This window comes from Lagopus leucura, unplaced genomic scaffold (assembly GCF_019238085.1).
Source record: "Lagopus leucura isolate 7727_CA_CO unplaced genomic scaffold, USGS_WTPT01 Super-Scaffold_100001, whole genome shotgun sequence".
Lineage (NCBI taxonomy): Eukaryota > Metazoa > Chordata > Aves > Galliformes > Phasianidae > Lagopus > Lagopus leucura.
The window spans coordinates 4,106,555-4,129,687 of record NW_024962262.1 but is presented as its reverse complement, the minus strand read 5'-3'; the positions used below and the strand labels follow the sequence as shown (position 1 = coordinate 4,129,687).

General features: G+C 39.8%; 1 protein-coding gene across 4 annotated transcripts in view; it reads left to right on the top strand.

Moving 5' to 3' along the window:
• The window catches only part of ATP8A2 (ATPase phospholipid transporting 8A2), a 314,007-nt gene that overhangs the window by 169,018 nt on the left and 121,856 nt on the right, over positions 1-23,133 (top strand). For all 4 annotated transcript variants that reach the window (XM_042868038.1, XM_042868034.1, XM_042868036.1 and 1 more), the window contains 2 exons: positions 4,356-4,539; positions 8,494-8,604. In XM_042868038.1, the coding sequence (XP_042723972.1) occupies positions 4,356-4,539; positions 8,494-8,604 (295 nt within the window). The remainder of the gene's footprint in view (positions 1-4,355; positions 4,540-8,493; positions 8,605-23,133) is intronic.

The window sequence follows — 23,133 nt, the reverse complement described above, 5'->3', positions numbered from 1 at the left end:
CAGTTTGCAACAGAACTTCTCCAGTCTCCTTGGTCTAAAAAAAAAAACAATGCATAAAGGGAGAGTAGAGCGTAGATAACCAGCATCAAGCTGTGCCTTGCTTGGGTGTGGAGGAGTTTGTGGGACTGCTGGCCCTGCAAGCACAGGAGGGAGATGACCTTGTAATGCAGTTTTATTATAAGGTGATCTCTTATAAATTACCTGATCTTGTTCTATATTGATCATGTCTTTCTTATATACTGTTGACTTCAGCAGGACCTCATCTTCAATTGGTCCTTCAGACTTGAATACGATAAACAAAAGCCCATTGGTACTAAAATATTGCACTTATATTTGCCATCTGTGGTTTCTCTGTACACTTTGAGGCATCTGCATTAAGGGCTTTTGTAAATAGCACTTCTCACAGTTGCCATCAATTGCTCTTACATACCTATAACTATCCAGTAAGTGCAGATGTGCAGAGACTGAGGTAAGAAGCTCTTTCTCACTTCCCATCAGCAGTATCGTGTGGAGCATGGAGCTGACCTGTGTGACAGAGGGCTGGTTGTGCTGACTGTGTCCTGCCCATTGCATTTGTAGCTGTATGGACTTTGGGAGTAAGAGAAATACATCCCTTGACAGATTGCAAAAAGTGGAGTAATAGAATTAAAGATTAAATGGAATTAATGGGTTTAAAGCAGGTGCAGTACATTAAAAAATTTAGTTAAAACTCTCCTGTATTACTTTGCTTGTTAAAATAGATATTTAGTGCTTTCTTTTTACTTGTCAGTTTTTAGAAATATTGTTCCTAAACAAAATATTTTATGTTTATTTTTGAAAATATTATTACTTTACTTTTTTTGATTTATCTTTCATTGATAGGAATTGATGAGCTTCTTTGATTGTCCCTGAAGTACTCCTGGTTTAAAAAAAATACAGATCTTGAAAATTCTTAACCCTTGCTGGAATTCTCTTTTTAAAGAACTAAAGCAAAGCTGAGCAAACCTTCTGGCAAAATGCTGAGTAGATCTTTTTTTTCTGAATAGGCTAGAAAATATATCGGGTAAGATGTTTGCTCACAGAGGCAGGGAGGCAGTGGCACAGTGTTGGTTTTAAAGCTGCTGAGAGCTCCTCTGCAGAAGTCAGGAAAGCCACCTCCAGTGTGCTCTGTGGGCACCAGTGTTATCACTGCTCTCTGTGGTACAGGAGCGCTTAACTTGAAAACTTGAATTTCACATTCTTGCACAGTTCCCTTATGGATTTAAGTGACACGAGGTTAACTAGTTCCACATCTTTCTGAGGGCCCCAGGCTCTGGGCTGTGCTTCTCCCCCAGCTCCTTCCCAAGGCACAATGCTTTGTGTCCTCATTGCTTTCACCCATTCCACAGCGGGGGAAGTAATGTGACATCAAGGTGTCTGCCATCTCACTTGGGATGCAAATTGCTTTCTGTAGTAATCTGTTAAAGATATGACCAAGCAGGTTTGAGACTGAGGAGAACCTTCCATTTTCCATACCAGCTGTTACCTTTTCAAGAGCACGCTCACAAGTGTGCTTTCCTGCTCCTGTAAGCGTGGTATCTGAACTCTGACTTCTTTTCCCAGGAATATGCTTAAAAGAGAGAACTGGTCTAGGCTAAGTTGATTATCTTCGTTTTGAAAGTAGAGACAATAAAAATAATTTATGCATAAATACTCGCAGTGAATGCTTTTGAGTTTCACTTCAAATACACTGTGAGACATTGCTGGATGGTTGGGTAATGCATGAGTAAACAGAAGATTGTGATGCAGCTGATGTTTTGCTCACATCTTAATTCTTATTTGGGTATATATCAAGGCAAGGCTTACATCCCGATATTGCTGCCGTAAGCTCTGCAGTGAAAGACAGGGATGTTCCACCAAAAGGATAATTACCAAGAGTTGCATGTTTCTGCAAATTTTTTCTCCAAAGTAGTTGGCTCTTTCCTTGCGCTTTTTACTTTGAACTTACTCATTTGTCCAAGAATCTTTGTGAACTTGGCTTTTCCTCCTCCTCTTCCATGATACCACCTGAGGGAAGCTTCAGGTTAATCGTATCCTGCGCTATAATCTTCCTCTTATTCATGTAGGCTGCCTATCAAATGTGGGAAATGAACTGCATTCTGATCATCTGGCTAAAGGGGATTAATGTCACCCAGGGCAGCACTGGTACCAAACAGATTACCAGGAGCAGAAGGGGCCTGGGAGCAGAAAGTGAGTTGGGAGGGGTGTAAACCCCCGAGGAAATGAGCAGCCATCTCAGTTCACAACTTTTGTAGTTATACTTTGTGCAGCAAAGCACGTTCTCAGGAGGGTGACGGTGTACTTGATATAGAGGGGAGAGAACCAAGGAGATTATTGTTAGCACGAGTTTAATTAAAATAAATGACTGCAATCAGGTAACTCCTTGTGCTAAAGTCTTATTTTAGATTTCATCTTAAACAGAATGCAGAAAGACTTTTGGTGTTTAAAGCATGTTTCTAGTTTTTACTGTGGCTCATTTAGTTGCCTTTTTTACTCGGTATATTGAAGTTGTTAGTCTTTAACTGGGTGTTACCTAACTGTGATTGTAGAGCTTCATTTGATGTAGAGGGTAAAAAGCATGCTCTGTATGCATTAGGTAACAGTTCACAAATTTATTTATATGTGGGCATTTGGTTTGTTTGACAATTAATGAGTATTTCTGTCACCTTACAACTGAAAACTAAATGAATGCAAACTGGCCTTGTTCTTCTCTGGAGAAGAGAAGGCTCAGGGGAGATGCAGCTATAGCTTAATATATATATATATAGAGAGAGAGAGAGAGAGACCTTATTGCTCTCTACAACTGCCTGAAAAGAGGCTGTAGTGAGGTGGGGGTTGGCCTCTCGTCCTGCGTAACAGTGATAGGATGAGAGGGAATGGGCTCAGGTTGCACCAGGGGAGGTTCAGGTTGGATATTAGGAAAAATCCCAGAAAGAGTGGTGAGGCATTGGAATGGGCTGCCCAGGAAGGTGGTGGAGTCACAGTCCTTGGAGGAGTTTAAGGAAAGGGGAGATGTTGTACGTAGGGACATGGTTTGGTGGCAGTCGTGGTGGTAGGTGGCCAGTTGGACTTGGTGATCTTAGAGGTCCTTTCCAACCTTAATGATTCTGTGATTCTGTGAAAGCTGTGCAAGTTGCTCTCAAGGGATCTGGACTCTGAAAAAAATGCTGTATGAAAAGCCTCCATTTTCCCAATTCCCCAGGCTCTCCATTCTCTCCCATTTTCACAGTAAAGCTTTCAGGTATCAGTTACATTCATTTTGTTCAATGCTATGTGGGGTGACTTGAGATGTGGAAAGTTATGTCTAAGGCATTATTTGAGGGAATAAAAAATAATTTGGAATTTTAACTGAAACTGATGGGGAAAGGGATTAAAGTTGTTTGTACAGATGGGCTCAGAATGGAAATATTTAATCTACATGTAGGTATTTCCAGAATACCTCATATGATTTGGTAACCTGATCCACCTTTTTCATAGAAAAAAACGCATTTCGGATGTCTCATCTAATTTAGTGACCTAGTCCTGCTTATTTTTCCACTTCCCTGGTTTAGGCACCATTGAATTCCATGAATTTTTATCGAACTGAAACTGATATAAAAATGAGAGAAGGGTCACATTAATGTGACTGCTGAAAATCCCCATGAGAGTAATACCTGGTAGTAGTCAGGTGTTTGATGGTTTGTTTTTGTATTCAGTTGGTTTTTGAATTGGAATTAACATCATCACTGAAGCCTGTATAGCACCAGCAAGGAGGACATATGGAAAATCTATGGGAAATCAGAGAGAAAGCTTTTTTTTTTTTTTTTTTTTGATACAAAGTGAGTAGTCAGGGCAAAAAAGTGGGTTTGCAAGAGGGAAAATAAGCTGAAAAAAGGAATAAGGTAAGCCTACAGCATCTTTTCTCAGTGACTGAAAACACTTCAGATGGATTTATTTATGGTCTTCCTTCTTTTGAATGGAGGTGCTCTACTGATCTGTAAGCTGTGGGTGCCAGAAAGAAAAATCCCTTCTCCAGTGTTCCCACTATGATGCCATTGATTTACACCAAAGTGCCTCTGATGGCACTGGGGGATGGAAGAAAAGCTTGAAAATTTCATGTCTGCTAGGTCTTATTTTAATCATTACTTTCTCATATTTTATGCAAATGCAAAATTATTTTTAAAGCTGCTTTCTCTTTCTAAATGGTTTGGCACAGGTTCTGAAGCTTAGTTGTTAAATAAGGAAACTTTCCAGCAACTACCCTTTGATTATTTCTAAATGTAGGTGACAGCTGTCCTTTTGGAAAAGGCACGTAACTCAGCATGTGAGAAACTGACACATTTTTGTTTCCTTTTCAGAGTATCTCCTCTACAGAAGTCTGAAATAGTAGACATGGTAAAGAAACACGTGCATGCCATAACACTTGCCATTGGGGATGGTGCCAACGACGTGGGAATGATCCAGACCGCTCATGTTGGAGTAGGGATCAGTGGCAACGAGGGCATGCAGGCAACCAATTGCTCGGATTATGCCATTGCACAGGTCAGAGGCAAAAAAAGTCCAATTGCCAAGTCCTATGTCAGAGACCCCACTATGTTGCCATGTAGTGCTCGATGTCTTCTCTTAGCCTTGGAGCTAAGAGAATCTCAGATCATTTCATTTTTCAAGGCAGTATCTAAAACAGATACCTGTGATATGGTTTTGGAATCCATTGTTTTGATTTCTGTGCTCTTCATAGCAAAGCTCTGTCTTCCCTGGAAGCTTCAGTTTCCTTCTGCTGGCCGTGTAATGGCTTGGCTCTTCAATAATCAGAGAAAGGCACTTTGTGATGCTTAAGCTGACATGCTTTAAGTGCAACTTATCTCTAGTGAAAGTCCTTCTCCCTTACTATGAACAGGCATTACAAACAGGTGTGTAAGAGTGTGACTGTTGGGAAATTCTTATTTTGAGGTCATGTTCTCCTTTTATATTCCTTCCACCCCCGTGACATATCCAAGAATTGCTCATAGTCCTGAAGAGTTGGGCAGTGTTTTCATTTTTGGTATGTTATTTTGAACACGATTTGGGTGAGTGCTCCCAAACAGTCCTATGAAATTCAACCCTGATTACTTAAGCTAAAGAGGAAAGTAGAAGAACTTCTTTTGTTTAATTGAAGGAACTGAGCTGTAGGATTATATAAAGCTAAGTAAGGAAGGAGGTACTTCAGTAGACAGACATTTTCTGAATACTGTTTACAGTTCAGGTTCCTTGTGGTGTTTTTGAGACTGATCACAGGGCAAGAATGAATGAGAGCTGGCAAGAAGCAGAGATGATCCACTGACACTTGAGTAATGTCTGTGCATCAGCTGCTGTTCCCATCTGCTGGAGTACAGCAGATTTGTTCTACCAAATGACACGAAATGTTACTTTTTTCTGGTAGTTTCAGTAGAAGGTGAGGTTTTAAAAAGGTATAATAATAATGATATTATTTAGACAGATAACTGTTTAATGTGCCAGCTGTGCTGTGAAGCCAAGTGGCATCCTTGTATTGCTGCTGTATAGCCTTTCGTGGTCAGATGAAGCACCATGCATTCCAGCTTTGAATGACTAAGACCTTCTAAATTTATTAAGAAAATTTCAAGCTATTTCACCAATGGCTTTTTCCATAACAAACAGTGTATAAAATTATAGAAACTGCCATAGGAATAGTCTTTGGTATCTTGCAATGATTCTTCTTCTAGCTTCTGTAGGTTATACACTGCTTCTGCTACATAACTTAATTGAATGCTCATTACCTACATTTCCTCAGAACACTGATTGCTTCTATTTTAATAAGTAAGCATAAGCAGTGAGAGTTTTGTCCGTGAAGGGGCAAATAGCAAGTCCTACACAAAGCTTGATTTCTTCTGCGTTGGTGGCAGCAACATTAAATCTTAAATCTTCACGTTCACATGTTGCTTCTAAATTATCAAAAAGAAAACCAATGTCTTTAGACTTAATGTTAAAACTAGGGAAATTGGTTGTTTTTGGTTTAAATTACAGTCAGGGAGTTAATGACAATAGCAATGAATCTTCTTAGTTCCATGTGAAACAGAAGCTGGTCATGCGAGCACAGAGTTTAAACTTTCAAAAAATTAGTGAAATACTATGGAACTGTATTTTTTTGATTATTTAAGAAAGGTTTATGTTAGAAAAGATGTCAAAGAATCCCTCTTACAGAGGACCAGTAGTGTGCGGTTATGTTTCAAAAAAATGTTCAAAAGAAAAACTTGATCTCTGTGGGGTGTATTTCTTTCAGTGAAGACATACAACTCCCACTGAAGTGTTACTGTGTGTGCATGCCTTGAAGGCAGAGCATGTTCTTATTGAGTAATTTAAAACGACCGCTCTAATGTAGCATCTCATGTTCAAATGAGATTTCAAATACAGTGGTGCCAGAAGTAGGCACTTATGGAAGTGAAAGTCTCAATATAAACTCGTTCAGGATTCCGGGGGGAATTAAAGCATAAACCAAACAAAAATAAAAAGGCAACTTACATCTGACTCTGCTCCAAATAACTTCCACAGGTACAGGGAGCATCTGCTGGAATCATCCTTTCCCCTTTAAATGATCTTGCACCAGTGATCCATGTTTAGAGAATTCCCAAACCAAACAACCTAACTGCTAGAGAGACTTAGAGAGCAGTAGAATTTAAAAACTTTTCCCCCAGTAAAAAGCTTCATCATGTTAATCCTGAGAGCTTCTGGTGTCTGGAGAACTTTACCTTTTCTGAACTAGAGCAACTTCTTCCTTAGACAAGTGTTCATATCTCCAATAAAAACCCATGCATGTAGCAGTGCCCAAACAAATGCAGTATCTCAGAAGGGCTCTATCACCCATGGTCACTCAAGTGTGCCAGTAGTTGTGCATTTACATCGTTCCGGCGATCAGCATCAAAAATTTAATGCCTTGCTACATCTTAATAGTACTTCTTATCACTGCAAACAGGCTTGGACTGGTTATATTTAGGTCACTAATGTCTCTCACTGTGCAATGGAGTGGATTCATCTTTGTGACAACAGAGGTTAAAGAGCAGTTAATGGTAGGATTTGTCCAACCTGGAGTTGCAGAAGGAGCCACATCTGAGACAGTCACTCTTCAGATTCAGCAGAGAGGGAATATTTTAGGGTGCATCCAACTCTCTGTTCTCTGCAGGAGGTGTTGGGGGCCACTTGTCAGGATGTGATGGGGATCTTCCCATCATTGCTGATGTTTTGTCATGTAGTTTTGAGGAATAAAGCTACAAAAATGCCACAGATTAACTGAGGCAGTAGGTGACTCATATATTACCTGCTCCCTTCTAAGTGTCCTACTTTCAGTCCTGATTATGGCTGAACCACGAAGCTTCTTTCACTTTTATTTTCTCTCCTCCTTTCTTGCGGGCATATCCTAAGAAATCCACATTGCTGACGCGTGTCAGAAAGGTTGTTCTTAGAGGATTTGTGGTTCAGTGATTTCTGTGCTGTAAATCATAGGAGCAGAGTTCTCTCATGACAGTTCTAATTCATTACTGCAGATTTCAAAGTCTCAAGTAAGTTTTTAAAATGACTGAGCTGGAATCTGCTTTTAAGAAGTCAGTCTTTACTATCAAGTTTCTCCATTGAAAAGGAAGCAAAGCAAGTAGTGTTCTTGCCTTTATGTCCAAAAACCCTTCAGGTTCACACGTGCTGAACTGTAAATGAAGTTTCCAGTTTGATCACTCTATAGCTGGACAAAAGAGGAGAGCTGAAGCCATTAAAAAAGTTCACTGACAAAGCCAAGACGAGATATTACTCATTTCTAAGCTGCATTGGTTGACTACTTTCTATATTTAAAAAAAAAACAAAAACAACAACAAACCATGTGTGGTTTCCACCAGTGTTGCTAGGTATCCATTTTTACAATCCCTACATTCATTTACTTCTCTTTTTGGGCTCCTTCTTGATATAGAGCATCTAAAATGGCTTATAACATGATTGCATACATTTGGTGGGCTGGTAATGTAAGTGTTCATGCTTTATAAAAGATTGCATGCATCTCCTTTCTTCTTTTTTACATTTTATTTCAACTTACGACAGTTCTAGTGATGAGATTATTAATTTTGCTCAGAAAAAAGAGATGTTCCTGAGTATTGTAAGCCCTGAAACAGAGAAATCTTTGACCATGAAATTAAGAGTTTACATTTATTTTTAATCTACAAGGCAAATGTTAGCCTTGTCAGATTTCACTACCAGGGTAGTGGTACTAATTGAAGGCTTTGTGCTGCTTAAAGACAACATACTTTGTGTTTCTTAGATTTTGTTGTCAGGAAAGACTTTCAGTAAATATTAAGTGTTAGGGCATACATTTTATATATGTGTGCTGCTGAAATATTCAGATATTGCGCTTCAGCAGTTTTCATAGCTGATCTGAGGCTTTTTTGATGTGGGAGAATTCACTCTAATTTTTTTTATTAAGCAGTTCTTCATATGTGTATAAACTTGTTTTCTCTGTTTCAGTTTTCCTACTTGGAGAAGCTGTTGTTGGTCCATGGAGCTTGGAGTTACAATCGAGTTACCAAGTGCATTCTCTACTGCTTCTACAAGAATGTGGTTTTGTATATTATTGAGGTAGGAGTAACAAAAGGGATGGGCTTTAAAGGTACTTACTCCTCAATTATTTTTTTTTCTAAAAGGAAAAACTGAAATGAGTTGGCTTTGGTTATTTAAAAGAGCAGGCATTTTTTTCTGTTGCCCATTTACAAACTGTTGCGTTGCCTTGTAGTACCAGTGAAATTATAAAATTAATCAGGTCATTTGATTTAGTATCAAACTGCTTGTATTTTGTAGAATTCACTGCCTGAAGAAGTCAAGTAACCAAACTGGGTTTTGAAGAAGGTTGAATAATACAATGAAATCAACATAATGTGTCTTAGATAGGAGCGTGATCTCATGCTTCAGGTGACAATCTAAATTTAAGAAGGTCCAGGAAGGGATTTTTCTTATTGTTCCTTGTTGCCTATTCAGATACAAGAGGAATTTGAACTCAGTGGGTTGGTCGCTTGGTCTGAAAAAGCGAATTCTGCATTTTTTGTGGAATTTTTGTTTCATATTTCCATATGTGTATATGTTCATTTCTCTATGTCTACAATTAAGCAGTCATTAATGAGGTTAATAGTTAGAAAATTAGAATACTTATAACTAGGCAACCAGCCTAATATTTTAGCAGATGGTAAGTAATGTTTTACCATTCAGTGAATCATATTGTGATCAGTGTGTGAATATCCAGCTCCCTCAGGGTCCAGTCATCTTTTATGCATGGTGTTAGGCTCTTAGAGTGCAGATATTCTAACTCATGTAATTTTTCCTCTGTTAACTATTTCTGAATTAGCTTTAACCTCGTTTTTTAAAACTTCAGTGTAGATTAAAGCATGCTATCAAAATAATGACAGTGTACTGCTGTGGTGGGTGAGCACAGGATGGTTGTCAGATATACAATAGTTTTAGATTTGTAAAATAATGCAAGAAGTCCATTTTTCTATATTGTAAGAATCCAGTCCTTGTTTGTATTCCACTTCTTTAGCCTGTTTTTCTGCCAGACTTAAATCTTCATTCCTCCTGAAATCTCACAAGTGTGTTCTTGTCCTACTGAGGAGGCCACTTTCACAGTTCTGAGGCAATTTTATCATGCTTATATTTATAATTAAGATTTTATTTATGCTTCGCTTTCTGAAATGGTCCTTAATTTGATTTTGGCTGATCACAAGTTATGCTTTTTAGTAGTGGCTTTTAAGCATTATTGGAGATGAGAGTGATATTCATTACTGTGAAGGAGAAATACAAAGTACTTGTCTAGTGGGGCTTTTACTGTGTCCTGTGGAAAATAGTATTTTCCTGAATTGTTCAGGGAATGCTTAGTAGCTTCATGATTGTCATTTTTCTTCTAAAATTCTTTTCTCATTTGGAAAAGTGTTTTCGAAAAATCCTGCTTCTCAAATACTACATTTACTGCTGAACTTTCAGCGGAGAGCTAAATTACATTCTACCCTGTGAGAAGCTGGGCAAGAGGTTGAAGAGAGGTGAAAGCCTCTGGGACTTACAACCTGAGGTAGCTTAATCATCTCTCTGTGGGGAGGCATTTTATTAGATGTTGCTATATGATGCATAAAATGCTAGTCTGCGCTGAGCATGTAAGGTCAGATGTTCCTGCTCTGTGCTGTCTTAGACTGTGTTCAGTTCTTCTGTATGCTGTGCTGAGGGACATGAGCTTTTGGCTCTACTGACTTTCCTGAGTAAGAGTGGGAATCAGTTTCTTCCAATACTGCAGAAGTGCAGCTGGATTCAGCCCCATGCCTTGCTAAGTCCTGTGTGTGTACAAGTTGGGAGTAAGTTTAAGGCTTATGGGAGATGGAGCAAAAGAAAGATGAAATCTCTACACCCATAGTGGTGGGAAGAGCTCAGTTTGTAGTTTCTATGGTGAGTTTCTTTCCTTAGTGTCTTTGAGAAACTTTGCCTCCAAAACCAAATATAACTAGCCAAACTGACTGCAAACTGAAGAGACCCCAGTTTGGGAATGCTGCAGGTCTGAGGGGGATGAAAGAAGAGGCCTCTAATTCTCTTTTTAGCTTTACCTTTAAGAAAGCTGAGTTATTTTGTATTTCTGCCGTGAGGCTCTGAAGCACTGATCAATTTGTGGTATGAAAGAAGCTCCTCAAGGGAATCCATTCTTCAGCTTGAGATAACAGTGCTTCGGTGCCCAGTGCTACTGCCCTGCTGCTAGTGCATGTTTTATGTTCCTGATTGCTCCCCAGTACTCTGGACAAGCTCAGTATTTACCCGAACTTCCTGCTTGGATGTGTGATGTACAGGGAATATTCTTTTAGCATTATAATGAGATGCGGATTTGGACTTGAACTACATTCTAACTTGATCTTCTGAAGGATTGCAGAGTAAATATTTATAAAGTTGAATCAAAAAGCACATCGGTCAATATGACAGACTGTCAGTTATACCTTTGTTACTGTGTCTGCTTTATTTCAATGAAGCTTTAACACCTGAGGAATAACAGTAATAAGACTTATGTAAATGAACTTTGCAGCAATGATGCACTGGGGCTTCATCATAACTTTTTTATCCTGAGACTTTGTAAGTGTCATAGAGAGAAATGGTACTCAGACTTCAGCACACGGAATATCTGGACACAGAAGTTGGAGAGGCATGTGTAAAAGAATAAATTAAACTTGAGTTAATTAAACAGTGACAGGCACTTGAGAATACCTTGAGAATACCTCCTTTCCTGACATCTCAAGTTTAGTGTACTAACAGTTAGAAGTGCTACACTTAGAAGTGCATCTTGATACCAAACACTCTCATACCACGAGAGCCTAAGCTGTGGCAACTGATTTCGTGATTTTCCCTTTAGTTTCTGGGAAAAGTGGTAGTTAAAATAAAGAGTTTGGGATTTGGTGGAAAGTGTGTTCAAGCAACTGTGATCATGGGCTTCACTGTTCAGTGATGCTCCCGGGTTGAAGCTGACTTTTACCTTCCTGCAGTGGCTGATTCGTGTAGAAGACGCTTGGGTCCTGTAAACTATGTTTGCTTTCAGCTGCCTTACCAATGACTAACATGTATCTGCATAGGGATTTCACACAGCTAGAGAGCTAATAATGGAAGACAGGCCTCATGGCCTGATTATTACAGAGAAAATGAAAGAAATATTGCATTTTCTCTGGTTTAAAATGAGATCTTCCTACTTTTGACTTTAAAAAAGAATTAAAGGTGAATTTTGAATCTTTTGAAGTAGTTAACAGTCAGATTGGAGAATTTGGTCTAACATAACATCTGGAAACTTGGTATTGCCTTACTCCTTGTGATCTAATTTCTCTTCCCCTTTGCTTTTCTTCATTGGTGTACTCCAACTGACACTCTGACTTTGCTTTTAAAAAGTATAAAACTCAATAATACAAATCTAAACAAGAAAACAGCTCCTGGAAACCAAAAATCTTTAGTTGTGATTTCTTGTTCATGCTGGATGCCTTGGATATGATGATTACAGGGGTGCTGTCCTCACCCTCAGAAATTAATCTATTTAGAAAGTTACTAAGATGACTACAGGGGTAAAATGTCAATACAAAGCCCTCTTTTTAGTTTCCTTATATTGCTAGAGCAGTGTGTACCAAAAACTGTTGGATTACCTTAAACAGAAGATCAACTGCAAGATTATGGCTTTTTAGGACTTGACAGACAAATACCTGTGCATCATTACATAGCACCATCTCATAGAATTACTTCTGTAGCTGGCTTTAAACTGAGTAGTAAAACAAAAGATCTGTTTCACATCTGCTGAGCAGATATATTTCACTGGAGATGATATAAAGTTGTCCTGATGACATCAAAACTTTGAAATATAGCTGATTTTGAATGTAAAAGAATACAGGAATGTTGCTTTCATATCATGCTTGGAGGAGCAGAAATACAGCAAGATCAAAGGTGATATCAGTAATAGCAGGCAAGAGTTCAAGGCATTTGGGAATGGTTCTGGGGAAGCAGTAGCATGGAAGATATCTTGTGTGATGCTCAACTAGAACAGAAGCAGAAGTGAATGGAAAGAGAGGGGAAGTGTATAGCACGCGTAACTTGCAGCTGCATTATTTTCTCCTCTGCCTTAAGTATCCAGAGATAATTGTAAGCCTGGATCTGAACACCATTTCTTTATGCAGGTTGAGATTGAAAGCCTTAACCTACACCAGAGCAGTGTTAAACAAGATAAACCATAGAATCGTCATATCATAGAATCATAGAATGACCTGGGTTGAAAAGGACCACAAAGATCATCGACTTTCAACCCCCCTGCTGCGTGCAGGGTCACCAACCACCAGACCAGGCTGCCCAGAGCCACATCCAGCCTGGAACATCTAAACATACTAAAGGACAAAATGATAGGATTATCGTCCCTAATTTAGAGCTGTTTTCAAATCTTATTAAATTCCAAGTAAATGCAATGCTTTGATAGGCAAACGTTTAAAAAAGCAGCAATGTCACAAGTGCAACACAGTCTGACTGTGATGAATGTGAAGGGCTCCGTGTGTTCTTGGTGGTCTCCACTCAGACTTGCTGATAGCACAAGCCATGAAAGTGCACATGAAATGTTCCTACATGAGTTCTTTTCTTCTTGCTGTGTGAGACTTGTTTTTCTTTTTTTATGCTTTCCTGTCAAACAGATTTGTTTAAAAATGCAGAAAGTAGGCATGGGAGTTCTTTCTTGTCCTGTTACCAAAACGGCATGCAGAAATTGGTCTATCTGACATGATACTAAAAAGCATGCAGCTCTGAATGTGTGCTTATTCCCTGATATATACGATCAGACTTGTACTTAAATCACCGTGCCTTCTGTTTCCAATCGGCTGTGCATCTCTGAGGTATAGCTAGACAACAGAAAACCTGAAGCCTGGGGATTGTTGGAGTGAGTTGAGGACTGGAGTGCAATAACTGTTGTCATAAAAAGCAACTTTGTAAAAAGATAACAGAACAATATTTTTCCCCCAGTGTTAGGCTAAGATTGAGAACATCTGGCTGTAAAATTCCTGAGCAGGGGTAACAGTAATACAGGCAACTAGTTGTCTTGTCATTCTTACAGATTCAAATTATTCAGTCGCATGTTGAAATAGGTATAATAGTAGGTATTTGATGCTCCTTACTTCTTTGTGCTTACACTAGGTTAGTCCAGTAGGCTTATAGCAATTCTGTGTCATGAAACAAAGCAGAAATGTGTGCCATTTCTGTTTGTGTAGCAAACAGAAATCTTTTTGACTTCTCATCATACCCCTGGTCACTAGATTACTATGGACAGGTCTTTCAGATGCACAAAAGGTGGGATTCAGCGTCCTGAAGGTAGGTGGCAGGTGCTCAGGAGAAAACCTCTGTAATGTCCATTGAGGTGGCATTTATGGATTGCTCAGTGGTTGCAGGGAGCAGTGTAGGACTGTCAGATGAGCTACAGGATCTCCACCTATCTGGAACGGAAGCATTACTGTGTTAGCATGTATAGATAGCTAGGCAACTAAACCCTAGCAGAAAGAGAGGCCTCTTTTTGTTCTTCTTGTTCATTTGATTTTTGAAACCTTAAATAAATAAATAAATGACAGGAATCCAAATCTTCCAACTTGAGCAATGGCAGTCAGTTTAAGAGATGCAGAAAACTTGTGCAAGTTGTGGGAAGTGCAAGGATAGGCACAATGTGAGAAGCAATATATGTGTATGATACTCAGCACTGTCCCTCTTCATAATTTTAAGAAAAACTAGCCTTATGTGCTCATTTTTTTCTTGCACTGTTTCAGACTTAACATACAGCTTTAATGCACAGAAGCAGAAAACCTAGGGCAACACAGGACATTACCCCCTTTCCACCCCCAAAAGGACTCATCATAGGCCCCAATTCAATAAAGCATTCTTTAGTAACAGTAGTTCCAGAAAACAGATCTTGGAAATAGCCTGCCAAACTTGTAGAAATATCATAAAATACAGTTGGAACCTAATCCAGAATTATGCAAATATACACGTGTTTATTTTGCTATTTAAAAATACATCCTAATTCCTTCTTGGTTGTTCTACAGCTCATAGTTTATACTGCTGCCGTTGACAGTTTATTCCCTATTTCAACCCCCCGTTGTGTGAAGAAGTTGTCAGAATTGCTTATAGGCTGGTCTCATCAACTTTAATCCACGATTGACTTCTTGGATTTTGGATTCCTAATTGAGTATGTTAATCCCAAGAGTTTCCAAGGAATCAGTCACAAAGATAAATCGATGCTAATTTTCCTTTCTTTTTTAGTAATATATACTGCACAGAGAATCATTACAGAGCAGTCAATCTTTATTGAAAACAAAACTGACTTAACTAATAAATGGCTGGTTTAGAATTTTCTTTCAAACATACCCAAAAGTGATTGAATCAGTATTCTAGCATTAACCTTTTTTTTTTTTTTTTAAGAGCACTGCCTTGGCTGCACCTCATAAGCAACAGATCTTGTATGTTTTTAAGATTTAGAATATCATAACAAATAAGTGTGGCTCCTTAGCTTGGTCTCAGAATCTCTTAGGTAGAAGGTTCAATACATGGCGCCATAGAGTACTGCAAGAAGAGATCTTCTGGGATGTTATTTGTTGGGCAGGTAATACGTTCAGAGCTACCAGATCCATTCTTTGTGTAAATTTGTACACATGAGAGAGAAGATGCATAGCAATTTTTTTTCCTCAAAAGGTTTTGCTTAATTTGATTTGAAAACATTCTTTTTTTTTTTTTTTCCTTTTTTTTTTTTTTTTATGTGGGGGACTTAAAGCAATAATAATGCTGTTCTCTGAATTTGTGGCCATTAAATGTGAAACAATAACATCTTCCTGAGCACTGTGTTCATCAAAACTGTAATTCTGTCATCAGTAAATGTTTTGCCAGTTTAACATTCTTACCAGTGAAAGCAAGGTATTGTTAGGACATCACATTATAAAGCCCAGATAACCAAAATGCATGGAAGATTTTAAGAGGGAAGTTAAAGCTGTGGAAAGGTTGGTGATTTTATAAATAAATAAATGAAAGTAGTCTGTATGTCAGAGAATCACAGGGGTTGGAAGGGACCTCAGGAGATCAATGAGTCCATTCCCCTTGCTAAAGCAGGCTCCCTACAGTACATGACACAGGTAAGTGTCCAGATAGGTCTTGAATATCTCTACTGAAAGAGACTGTACAACCTCCCTGCGCAGCCTGTTCCAGTGCTCCATCACCCTTACTGTAAAGTTCTTCTGCATGACAGTGCAGAACTTCCTACATTCAAGTTTTACGCCATTGTTCCTTGTCCTATCACTGCACGTCACTGACAAGAGCCTGGCCTCATCCATTTCCCTCCCAGCTCCTTTCAGATTTTTATTAATTTTAATCAGATCCCCTCTCAGTCTTCTTTTCCCCAAGATGAGCAGACCCAGGTTACTCAGTCTTTCCTTATACAGGAGATGCTCCAGACCCTTTATCATTTTTGTGGCCCTCCACTGGACTCCTTCTAGTAGATTCCTGCCTTTTTTGACCTGTGGAAACAAGAACTGGACATAAATATTTGGAAAATGCAAACCTAGCCAGCCAGGACAATTCAGTGCATGTGTCATGACTTGTGAGTAAAAAGATGGCTGAACTGTAAATTGATAGCAAAATTTTAGAGGGCAAATAAGCCCTGTGAGGAAATAACTTGTGCTCAGTGTGTTCAAGTTGATATTAGCAATGTATGATATGGTAGAGGTTAATTCTGAGAAAGCTATTTTAAAATCCAATACCATATCACTATCTATAAAACTGTGTATATTTAAAATATATATATCTAAGTATTATTTTTATATCTAAGTATACATAAAAGTAAAATACAGCTTATTATAAATATATCTTGGGCTTGTGCTGGTTTTCTTTATATCTGGCCTTTATCCCTATAAATAGAATTCCTTTAGGGGAGACATTCTTGATTTATGTGGGAATAACTAATAGCAAAGTAAAGTTCTGTACATTTTTTTTTTTATTTGTGAAGTTTTATTTTACTTTCTACTGGTCTAAAGCCATAGGCTGGAATGGGGAAAGTGCAAGGTTTTCTTCTCTTCACCTGTACCTCAGTGCTACAAATAGTTGTACATTCCAAATGTATTTCACAGCAATTGACTTCAGTCTGTAAATGGTAATACAAATGAGGCTCCATTTTACCAATGACAGGTTGGTGATAGACCTGTCTGAAATGACTGCCTGATAATTAGCTTAATTCTCTGGTTTAGCAGCTCTGAGCCGCTGGTACTACAAACAGCCCCATCAGCATGAGTGCTCTGTGACTTAATGCAGCTTGGTCAGGGGAGAGAAAAGCACCATTACTTCTGCTTAGTTACCTGTGTCAGCTGCAGTTCAACCCAGGTGCTCTGTTTAAAGCGTTAGAAAGGGCATAAAAGCCCTGTGAGGAAATAACTTGTTCTCAACTGATAGCAGTGGACGTAGGTAGCTCCAAAAGTAATACCTCCTATGTATTCCCATGGAAACAATGAAGAGCACAATAACACTGTCTGATAGAGCAAATTCTCAGCTACAAAACACTGTTTTTTAACATTGTCACTACCATTAGCTGTGCACTTTTGCAGCAATAAATATGAACCTGCACGCCATAGTCATAACAGTCTGCACCAGTAGCGGTGACACGCTGCTGCTGTCACCACTGCTGCAAAGCACCACCCACTGCCTCACTGTGCTCACATCTGCTGTTTGGTCACCATAAATGCTCAAGCACTGATGAACATCACTGGGTGCCATTTTTTCCACATGGAGGAACTCAGTGATGCACCTTTGCTTCTTCAGCGCTTCCATGTCGGATACCATTGTGTCAAGCTGCCTCTCTGCTGCCATCTGTACACCACAACAACATGTAACCGAATCTTGGAGTGAAGGTTCCACCTCTACTGCCATACCATAAGTATTGTAGGCCAACGTCACAAAACAGGAGGCCTTAACTTTGGAGCAGCCCTCATACTGTGTTATACTGCAGTTATTCTGTGTTAAAGTGCTATTCAAAGCAGTGATTGGCCTGGGCAAGAGGAAAGGTTTGGAGTTCTTGTGTACTTGTCAAGTAGGGCCAGAGAGCTTGGAATGTGGCAGAAAATCTAATAACAAGTCATGCTTTTGTGAAATTTCACAAATTTTTGTTTTAAAATTAACTTTGAGCCTGATGTTGGAAATTTGGGGCTCATTGCTATGAGCATTTCCACTGAAGGCAGTTGAGGACAATTTCTGCTTTCCTGCCAATTCTTTGGAATAAAATGAGTGTGTTTTTCCAAGTCATGTGGTAGGATCATGTTTATTGTTATGTCCTTTTGGAAAAAAAGTGTATTAGTCTGCATAGGATATGTTTCAACACTGCGTTTCAACTGTCCCATTTTCTAGTGCATCCATAATACAGATGCATGCTATTGATGCACTCATGGCTTTCCTGCCTTAATATTGCTTCACAGATGATTACAACTGCCTCCTAAACACTAGCTCAGAAATGTGTTGTCAACAGATTTTGAGGAAAAACATCCTTCTTGAGTTTGCTACCCATGCTTATAAATTTTTTTATAGTGCTTACGTAATGACCTGAGTTTATCCTGTTTTGGAGTTTCTTGCTTTCTTTAGGATCGTAACCTGAGGAAGGTATTGCAGGGAACAAATTTAAATGAATAGAAGCTCTGTTTTTAAATGCTGCTAGAAAACAGTTTTACCATTTCATTTGGATGAGCACTAATGATTAGAACACACACAAAAAAGCCTAAAACAAAACAACAAAAAACCATCTAACAACCACCTCCACCCAGTTTCACTAATTAACCACTAGAGAGAGTATTTTATTTTGGCATTCATAAAAGCATCTGTAACCTAGTTTAAGTATGTGTACAGGACTTAGAGTAAAACATGTAGCTTATGTTTGTGACAGCAAAACAAAATGGTTTATAATATGGGCTTGAAGGTTTTATTTCCTTGAGTTTCAGGGTCTTGAACCAAATTTTTTGGCACATCAAGGTCAGGCTTTTAAAATAAATAGCAACAGTCCTCATCTCCCATGATCCCATGAGTTTAGTCAACTCTTTGAAAGGGTAGATAACAGCAGGACAAGGGGAAATGGTTTTGTTGAAGGAGGGAAGATTCAGGTTGGATGTCAGGGGAAGTTCTTTACCATGAGAGCAGTGAGGTGCTGGAACAGGCTGCCCAGAGAGGTTGTGGATGCTCCGTCCCTGGAGGTGTTCAAGGCCAGGCTGGATGGGGCCCTGGGCAGCCTGGACTGGTATTAAATGGGGAGTTTGGTGGCCTTGCTGTAGCAGAGGGGTTGGAGATTCATGATTCTTGAGGTCTTTTCCAACTCTGGCCATTCTGCGTGATTCTGTGTATGTGATCAGTTCAGTCCACAGTGCAACCTGCAGCAGCATTGGTGTGGCTTCCAAATGTACTTCTACAGCCTCTTCTGCTCAAGAACCACTTTGCTCACTGTGTCACCTCTGGGATATTTTTATCCTATAGAAAGCTGGGATCATTGGGCTGTGGGCAGAGTATAGGAGTATAGTTTCTCAGTGGCCCTGAGAGGCTTTGTTTCTGTAGGGGTGGCTGCGTTGGTTCCTGGATGCAGTGGATTGTGGTGGCAGAACACAGAGCAGCAGCTTTGAGGAACCTGTCCCAAACAGATTTTTGTTTTTCGTTGAGATTCTAAGTGCAACGCAGGTAGCTGTGCAATTTAGAAGCTTTTGTTGATGTATGTGCTCTAGAGAGCATGTTGTTGTCCTTTCCATCTCCTTGGTCTTTATTAAAAAAAAATAAAAATGTTTAAAACATATTAAAATGCAATAGAAATAGTAAGTCAAGCTGCCTAGTAATAGCGCTACTCATAAGTTATAGCGTATCTCTTTGAACCGACGTTAAAAATGGATCAGTTGCAGCTTTTTTCCCCCAGGATGTCCTGTTGTCATTCTCATAATGCTTTTCCCTTCTTTTCCACTTCTCCGCTACTTTGAACCTGATTATTTTCTTGCACCTGTGCAATCTGAGCACATCTTAGAGCACTGTATTCTTGGCACTTCTGAACAGAGACTTACAGGTCAGTGTAACCTGTGTCAGGCAGGCAAGGGAAAGAACTGGGTGTGATGCAGAAGAGTTGAGACCTCCGTAATTTTAACGTGCATTTATGCAGGTACTTTCACGGTGAATATAAGCGTCAGTATAAGCAATAATGATGGGTTAAATCGCAAACCCCAGGACAATGTGTGCAGGAGTCCGTTCTGTGGAAAAGCAAGGGATAACCTGTGTCAGTTCCTATGTGCTGTGTTTAAAAAAAAATGAAAGTCCTGTTCTGCCCCATCAAGTGAAGAACTCTGACTTGCTGCTGTCAGAAGAGGAGGAAGGCCAAAGCTCGATCTGCCAATTTTTAAATGTGCTCTTATTTTACCTTCTGTCTTCTTGCTGGATTTCTCACCATTTATGCAAAAGCAATTAAGGATTTGGAAAGCGAAAATGGAATTTATTAGCCTTAGCTGCATCAAAGTTCTGCAGGGATCCAGTGGAGGTATAGTTATGTAATTTAAACAAAAAAATCCATAGCAAGTGTACCAAGAAAAAAAAATCTAATACTGTATGATCTCATCCAAAAAAACAAATGGTATTATCTTTATTAAAAAATGGCAATCTAGGTTGATCTTATTAATATTAACTGACTCAAATATGCCTAAATTTTATGTGTAAAATACATCTCACTAGCAGCAGAAGTCATCAGTAACCAGCAACACCTGAGCCCCTCAGCATTATTTGTGGTGATGGTTCCTGTCAAGTTCAATTTGGGTAGAAAAGCGAATCTCCCCTTTGGGTTTGCTAACAGTGTTCTGACCTTTACTCCCTTTCACTGCTGAGGAGTGACAGGTGTCTGGAGGGGCTGAGCAACGTCACTGTCAGCCTCTGCTCTGTGTCAGCTGGCATTCATTAGCATTAAAACTGCATTGGTTTTGTACTTCCTGAAATATGCTTGTGCCTGTTAACACATCCTGGCTTGTGATGAGACAGGAATAGGCAACCAAGGTGCTGTACTCTTCTGTTTTTTCAAAGCAGTCTGATTCAGGATGAGATTTCCACAGTGCCATCGTTCATCCATGTTGGGGTGGGTCCTGCAGCTCTGCACTGGGTGCTCACCACTGTGATCCCCCTCCCTCAAGAGGTACCCATCCAATGCATTGTGTGTGTATGGCATGGCTGGGCTGGACTTCCACCATCACCTGAACCTACACCGGGGCTGTGCCTTAACATAGTGTGTATGCATGCTGCCATTAAAATGGACACTCTAGTCTTCCTTTTTCTGTGGGAGCATGTTCCTTTCCCCCTCCCTTGCCCAGGCACCAGTATTTGCACAGTTGCAGGATGCTCTCTCAAATTAGGGTTCAGGCAGATCAGGTTCCTGATGTAAACTGGAGTTCATGGATGAGAGTTAGGGCCACTTTTCTGGCAGCAGTGTGGGTTTTTCAGACAGAAATGTTCCTGTTACTTCAGTAAGCTGATGTAGGGCTGTGTCATTGTGTATCTGCAGAAGCATCCCAAAACTTCAGAGGTAGAGCAGGTGAGTTGGTATTCACTGTCCTCCTCCCAATATTTTGCTAGAACTGCTTGGGGAGGGGGGCTATATTTTATCAGATTGTTCCTTTGGGGCTGTCTGTGTGTTGGACTGAGAGACATCCCAAATGTAGAGCTGGGGAAGAGGAAAGGAGACTGAGAAGTGAAGGCTGATCCCAAAGGCCTAAGGGGTGCGGAGCCTTTTCCACGGGTCCATCACGTGGTGCTCATTTGTGCAGAGAAGCTGTGATCTCTCAAAAACTTGGAAATCTTTGGAGGCCATAATTTTAAGAGAATGTGTGTAGAAACTCTGGATTTTATGGTGTGTGATTTGTGGAATATGGAGGGGGGAAAAAACCTTTAAGAATGCGTATTAGGCCATCTGGACAGAGAGGAGGAGCTGGTGTGTGCTAAAATACAAGGTGTTCCTGCAAGGGAGGAGTGATAAAATGATAGCAGTGAAACTCCTGGCAGACTTGACTTGTCTGGAAAAAGGTATTAGTATTTTTCAAGCAGGTCCTGATTTATGCTGAGCTGACCTAAGGAGGTGGGAGTAGTACATGTAAGGGAAGAAGCAGGCATATGCTGCCTGCTTTGAGGGTCTCAAGACAGACTTACCAGTCTCTTCAAGTTACCTGCTATTGCTCAAATGCATTCAAGGGAAGGCATGAGAGAGATGGCAGAACACTGTAATATGGGTTAGGGCTAGAAATCTGTGCCTGACTTGATTACCAGGGAAGCCTTGGCAATGCCTCCATTCCTGAGCGCTGTGAAAAGGGGAGTCTGCAGAGTTGCTGTGGGGTATACATGGCCTGTTTGGTCTGAGGGACACTTTGCCAGGCACGAAGTCTCCTTTTAGCTTCACTCTCTCCTTGAGGAGACAGTCTGTAGCCTCTTCAGAGATGGTATCTTCAACTTTTTTTGCTTTCCTGAAAGATTAGTGGAGCTTTTAGTGTGCTGTTTTTGACACTTAAATATTTTACTGCCACCTACATGGTTTTTAATGAGTGATGTGTATTTCTGTGGGTTCTGCTTACTCTCAGGATAGCTACGGTCAGTGGGAAATATTCATGAGCATGAAGGTATTTCTGCTGGGCATGATCTCAAGCTTTGCTTCTTTTTATGTCTGACTATTTCCTACAGAGCAGCTTGCTGGATCAGTAAACGAGAGTAAATGAGAGGTTTGCTCTTCAGAAACACAGCACAAGTCATCTGGTCGTTGCCTGTCACTCCTCACATAGAGGGCTGCATTGCAATCTGAGTGTTGGTGTCTGTCTGGGCTGTTTTGTTTCTCTGTTTCTACCTCTTTTGCTGAGAGGTGGGTGGGAAATTGTGATCATGAGAAGTTTCCAGCCCTTGCTTTTACCACACTGATATTTGAGATTGATCGATACATTTGCTTTCCCTGTTTAACAAAGAAGCCAACTCACATGTTTTGTTGGAACCTCAGAGTAGAAGTGAATGATAAAAATATGGGGTACAGTAAAACCCATTTGGGGCTGTGCTCAGGTATTTGATAAAATTCTCATTTGCAAGAGAAGTTTCTGCATGGAAAGCTGCCACTGCATATACTTCTATGGTATGAAATCTAGCAACGCTCCCACATCTACTGTCATATAAAAAGTAATGAGGCTCGATTAATTTTATGGTATTTCTCTATTTGGACTTATGGCTGGAAACTCCTATAGTGGGGAGGAAATGTCAGCTGTCTTTGGTTTGAACAGAGGTAATCACCATATAATTCTAGCAAATAGGCAGAAATAGACCTTCACCTCCCCGGCTGAAGTTGTTTTTTGTGTTGTTTTTTTGCTTTTTTCCCCCCCTCTCCTACTGGCATTAGTTACAGCAAATACCTGCAGTGAGTCTGTGTTCTGCTCCAAAAAGTTATTTGGGACCTGGTGTACATGCCATTAGAAGAATGGTTTTTGTATTGCATTTAAATAGCTCTGGCTTCCATTGCAATTGCAAAATTCTCCCAGCTAGGTCTCGTGGCCTTTGTTAATGAGAGCAGATCTTTCAAGGTGTTGGGACGTT